This window comes from Triticum aestivum, chromosome 4A (genome assembly GCF_018294505.1).
Source record: "Triticum aestivum cultivar Chinese Spring chromosome 4A, IWGSC CS RefSeq v2.1, whole genome shotgun sequence".
In the NCBI taxonomy this organism is placed as follows: domain Eukaryota; kingdom Viridiplantae; phylum Streptophyta; class Magnoliopsida; order Poales; family Poaceae; genus Triticum; species Triticum aestivum.
The window spans coordinates 652,204,464-652,210,677 of record NC_057803.1 but is presented as its reverse complement, the minus strand read 5'-3'; the positions used below and the strand labels follow the sequence as shown (position 1 = coordinate 652,210,677).

The window sequence follows — 6,214 nt, the reverse complement described above, 5'->3', positions numbered from 1 at the left end:
ATAAAAATGGCAGAAATCACATATTTGACCTGAGGCCCAAATCAAATCACAAACTGACCTGCTTTCGAAAAAAATCACTCTGCTGACCCTTTCGAGTGGCACCCGATAGCTAGGCGCCGCACCCTATAGTGCAGCGCCCTTCCATTAGGCGTCGCACCTCCTGCCAGCGTGGCAGCCCGAGGCCAGGCGCGGCCCCACACACAGCTGTGCAGCGCCTAAGCTCTAGGCGCCATACTGTAACGCGCAGCGCCTAGCCCTTAGGCGCTGCACAGTGACTTAAGCGCGTCACCCAGCCCGCCCCAGCCCGACCAGGCAGTTTTCCCCCTCTCCGCTCTCTGGACAGAGAGCAGCGGCGGCGCCCCCATCTAATCCCCCCCAAATCCCTCTCAGATCTGAAGATTTGATCTGTGGATTCGATCTCCAATCCATCCTACTAGGTAAACTCTTCCAGTCCCTTTCTTTTGCTCCATAAATTTGTTGCCATTTTAGAGATTTGTCCAAGATTTGATGGAACCCTTGATTTGCTTGATTTGCTCGATTTAGGATGTGTAGTCATATTGGTAGTACCGTAGTGTTATTGATTAGTTCACAATATATGATTCTTGTTAGTGAAACCCTAGATTGTTTAGTTTTTTAGATATATATGAGATGCCTATTTTTATAGATAACTATGAGATGTTGATTTTTGTAGACATATATGAGATGTTTGTTTGGATATATATTAGATGTTGAGTTTATTTGAAATATTAGATGTTGAGTTTATTTGAAATATTAGATGTTGAGTTTATTTGAACACATATGACATATTCATTGTGTGAAAAGGAGATGTCGAGATTCTTGTAGTTGAACACATGTTATATGTTTAGTATATACCGATATTTAAGATGAAGATGAACTCATATATGTTTATTGTTTGAAATTTGTAAGGATGGTTTGGCTTCTGGACGATGTCTACGACGTGCAACACCGGGCCTACATGATGCGTGAGAAGGAGAAGGTAATAATGAGTAATCTAAATATTTTGCAAATTTTCCTTTAGTTGAAATTTACATGCCCTAAGATTTGTCATTACTTGTTTTTTGCAGAAGCTTGAACCTCTGAAGATTCGGTATCACGGGGTCTCTGGTCCTGCCATGCCTTACGATGAGCGGTACACACCGTACATCAAGCAGGCAGGACTACTCCCGTGGATTCTGTTGGTCAGCCGGTCCACGCCGAATCTGAACCCTCCACTGTTGTCCGCTCTTGTTGATCGGTGGAGGCCGGAGACACGCGAGCAGATGATTGCTCTTATCGGTATGGCTCCTACCGAGGTTGAGGCTGATGTAGAGGAGGGAGAAGAGAAGAAGAAGAGGGAAAGGAAAGCAGCCGGAGCTGCTTTCACGTGGATTCAAAATAACTTGGGGACGTGCCCTCCAGATGCCACTGATGATGTGATCCAGACACATGCTCGTGTGTATATGTGGTACGTTGTGTCGAGGACTTTGTTTCCTGACTACACTGGCAAGAACGCTCCATGGATGTGGCTGAAGGTGTTGCCCGTCTTCGATAGCAAATGGAGCTGGGGTTCAGCAACTCTTGCCTACTTGTACCGACAGGTAGTTGGCCTGTTTTGTGATCAACTCATTTCTTCATTAGCAATGCAAGCTTGCTGTCAAGTTAACATTGTTTTTCTTTCATATGCAGCCGGACGATTCGTGTTGCAGGATCACAGATAGTGCAGGCATTGGTGGTAATCTGCTTCTACTTTCTGTATGGAGCTGGGAGCGTCTGCCTGTTGGACGCCCGAATAGCATCAGGTTTAATCCTTGGTATGAAGATGAACATGACGAATTACGGCGCCCCACTTGGGCTTACAAGTGGGATGTGGTTTCTGAGATGACGAACAATGTCAATCTCATGTACCAAAAGTACATTGCCGAGTTGGACACGATTACGCCTGAGCAGGTAAGGAGGTCATTACTTCAGTCCTTTCTCATGCTTGCTTGAAAAATAGTCATCAAATTTGCATTGTTGCCCTATTTCATAGGTGGTATGGCAGCCATATGGCGCGAGTGAGAGGTTGGGGTACACCGAGGAGTTCCGCCTCAACCCGATGTGCTTGCGGGATAAGGATCTCCGGCTTATGCGGTGCCCACTGATATGCAACTGGGCGGTTGAGTTTCATTTTCCACATCGCGTGTATCGTCAGTTTGGTCTGTTCCAGCCTCACCCGCCGGATTGGGTGGACACGGACAAAGCACTTCATAGGTAAGAGAGCATGTCTGTGTATTGACTAAGCATCGGGACTCCTTTTGATTGTGCTAATGTTTGGTTTTGTACCACGCAGGTTGGACAGGAGAAGGCAGCGGAAGATAAAGGATTGGGACAAGCATCATGCTCCGTATGTTACCCGCTTCCAGCTTTGTGTGGAGCAAGCTCGTAGCACTGCACGCGCCCCGCTTCGTGAGCACAACCCACTTGCTTTTGATAACTACGTACGATGGTTTATTGAAACTACTCGAGTTGAAATATGCCCACCGGCATATAATGAGGATATTCTTGAAGAACCCGTAAACTTTGAGGATCTAGCAAAGGGGAAGTACAACAGAGATGTTAGGCAAGGGCAAGGAGTCCCTGTTGTTCCGGTGATTAACTATGTGGTAAAGTGTTCCCTTCTTTACTTTCCCATTGACCGTATTACACATGTTTGAATGGCTAACATATTCATTCTTTCTCATCCACAGTGCACCGAGATCAAGAAAGCAGCTGATGAGAGCCAGTCTATTCTGGAGAAGACGCCGGTTGGAAACGGCAATGATGATGGTTCACTATGAGCATTCCACAAGGTACATATCGCATTCACTATGAGAGCCAGTCTATGTTGCAGAGTTTGATATCTTACACACTTGTTCATGTTACAGCGTCAGGCCAAGAAGTTAAGGCGGTTATCGAATCTTCTCGGTTGCCATGATACTGAATATGATGAACCATCTGCCTCTAGGTCTCGTACACCATCAGACCCCTCATCTCACCGTCAGGGGGACGATGTGAGTTCCTCATATGCTTATCTGGATGATGAGGGTGCGGCCGCCCAAGAGGTATGACTAATCCTTTAGATGTGATTCTCACTTGATTATGACACCGACCTTCACCATATTGTTTGATTGTGTGATAGGGCCATGAGCTTGATGATGACATGACTTTGGCGGACGCTCAAGCTCGGTCCGCATATGTGTTCAAGCCTAGGCAGCCCAGAGTCCGGTATACGCCCAACAACTATGACAACAGAGGCAACCCAAAGGTGGTCGTAGGGACCTCGCGGATGGCTAGCTTGGATGATGAGGCAGAGGCGGAGGAGGAAGTGCAGGAAGAGGAGGCTCGTCCTTCCAGGAAGAACAAGATTGCCTGCAGGCGTGGCACCAAGAACACGCGCGGAAGGCATTAGTGCTTGTTCATGTTACTATGGAAGTGCTCTCTTGTAGCCGTTTCATTAGGTTGATGAACTTGTGAGGTTATGTTATATGTTGGTGAACTCTTACTAGTGTGGTATTTGTGTTTGTGAACTTGAAGTAATGTTGAATTGTCTTAAATGATGTGATGTTCAAGTTATTAGTTCTCTTTGTTTAGTATGTGTAGTTTACAGTACTTTTAGTGATGTTCAAGTTATGTGAGTGCTGCTGCATGAGGCCAAAATGGCCTCTGTTTCTGCAATTTAGCTTTTAGCAGCACTGCAGCGCCCATCAGTTAGGTGCTACACTGTACTGTGTGGCGCCCAATGCTTAGGCGCTGCACTGTACAGTGCATCGCCCTTCCCATAGGCGCTGCTCATCTGGCCATGGCTATCAAGAGAGCCACAGAAGGCTTGCAGCACTGACCATCCATAATACTTACAATGACTGCAGCATCACAGCAATTTGAACAAACACAAATTTTATGCCGACGAGTTCATAACTTAAGACAATTCAAACACTACTACGACATGGTTCACGACACATTCATTACAAATGACAAATGGCAGCTTGCCCTAGAAGATAGTTCACCAACATCTCACATGCCTGAAGGAAATATGCCCTAGAGGCAATAATAAAGTTATTGTTTATTTCCTCATATCATGATAAATGTTTATTATTCATGCTAGAATTGTATTAACCGGAAACATAATACATGTGTGAATACATAAACCAACATAACGTCACTAGTATGCCTCTACTTGACTAGCTCATCAATCAAAGATGGTTATGTTTCCTAACCATAGACATGTGTTGTCATTTGATTAATGGGATCACATCATTAGGAGAATGATGTGATTGACATGACCCATTCCGTTAGCCTAGCACTTGATCGTTTAGTATATTGCTATTGCTTTCTTCATGACTTATACATGTTCCTGTAACTATGAGATTATGCAACTCCCGTTTACCGGAGGAACACTTTGGGTGCTACCAAACGTCACAACGTAACTGGGTGATTATAAAGGAGTACTACAGGTGTCTCCGAAGGTACATGTTGGATTGGCGTATTTCGAGATTATGTTTTGTCACTCCGATTGTCGGAGAGGTATCTCTGGGCCCTCTCGGTAATGCACATCACTATAAGCCTTGCAAGCAATGTAGCTAATGAGTTAGTTACGGAATTATGCATTACGTAACGAGTAAAGAGACTTGCCGGTAACGAGATTGAACTAGGTATTGGATACCGACGATCGAATCTTGGGCAAGTAACATACCGATGACAAAGGGAACAACGTATGTTGTTATGCGGTTTGACCGATAAAGATCTTCGTAGAATATGTGGGAGCCAATATGGGCATTCAGGTCCCGCTATTGGTTATTGACCGGAAACAAGTTCTAGGTCATGTCTACATAGTTCTCGAACCCGTAGGGTCCGCACGCTTAACGTTTCGTTGATGATATAGTATTATATGAGTTATGTATGTTGGTAACCGAATGTTGTTCGGAGTCCCGGATGAGATCATGGACATGACGAGGAACTCCGAAATGGTCCGGAGATAAAGTTTAATATATGGGATAATAGTGTTTGATCTCCGGAAGAGTTCCGAAATTCACCGGAAGGGGTTCCGGATGTTTCCCGAAATGTTTGGGTACGAGAACACGTTATTTGGGCCAAAGGGGAAAGCCCACAGGGTTTTTGGAAAGCGCAAAAGGAAGTTTTGCGGAGTCTAGGGGCCAGATGCCAGGGTCCCTGGCGTCTAGGTCCAGACGCCGGGAACCCTGGCGTCTGGCCCTGGAGTCCGAGAAGGACTCTTGCCTTTCGGGTGAAACCGACTTTGTCGAGGCTTTTACTCCAAGTTTCGACCCCAAGGCTCAACATATAAATAGAGGGGCAGGGCTAGCACCAAAGAGAGATCAAGAAACACCAAGCCATGTGCCGGCAACCCCGTCCCCTCTAGTTTATCCTCCGTCATAGTTTCCGTAGTGCTTAGGCGAAGCCCTGCGGAGATTGTTCTTCACCAACACCGTCACCACACCGTCGTACCGCCGGAACTCATCTACTACTTTGCCCGTCTTGCTGGATCGAGAAGGCGAGGACGTCATCGAGCTAAACGTGTGCAGAACTCGGAGGTGTCGTGTGTTCGGTACTTGGATCGGTCGGATCGTGAAGACGTACGACTACATCAATCGCGTTGATAAATGCTTCCGCTTAGCGATCTTCAAGGGTATGAAGATACACTCCCCCTCTCGTTGCTATGCATCACCATGATCTTGTGTGTGCGTAGGAATTTTTTTGAAATTACTACGTTCCCCAATAGTGGCATCCGAGCCTAGGTTTTATGCGTTGATGTTATATGCACGAGTAGAACACAAGTGAGTTGTGGGCGATACAAGTCATACTGCTTACCAGCATGTCATACTTTGGTTCGGCGGTATTGTTGGATGAAGCGGCCCGGACCGACATTACGCGTACGCTTACGCGAGACTGGTTTCACCGCCGTGCTTTGCACACAGGTGACTAGCGGGTGTCTGTTTCTCCAACTTTAGTTGAACCGAGTGTGGCTACGCCCGGTCCTTGCGAAGGTTAAAACAGCACTAACTTGACGAACTATCGTTGTGGTTTTGATGCGTAGGTAAGAACGGTTCTTGCTAAGCCCGTAGCAGCCACGTAAAATTTGCAACAACAAAGTAGAGGACGTCTAACTTGTTTTTGCAGGGCATGTTGTGATGTGATATGGTCAAGATGTGATACTATATTTTATTGTATGAGATGATCATGT

At 46.0% G+C, this 6,214-nt stretch overlaps 1 protein-coding gene across 1 annotated transcript; it reads left to right on the top strand.

The window, feature by feature from the left end:
• The first annotated feature begins 928 nt into the window (after nucleotides 1–928).
• On the top strand, nucleotides 929–3,427 carry LOC123084199 (uncharacterized). Its single transcript, XM_044505923.1, has 7 exons — nucleotides 929–997; nucleotides 1,086–1,199; nucleotides 1,314–1,598; nucleotides 1,687–1,947; nucleotides 2,207–2,250; nucleotides 2,471–2,642; nucleotides 3,167–3,427. Exons 1-7 carry the CDS (start codon nucleotides 929–931, stop codon nucleotides 3,425–3,427), a joined length of 1,206 nt encoding a protein of 401 aa, XP_044361858.1.
• Nucleotides 3,428–6,214: the final 2,787 nt, after the last annotated feature.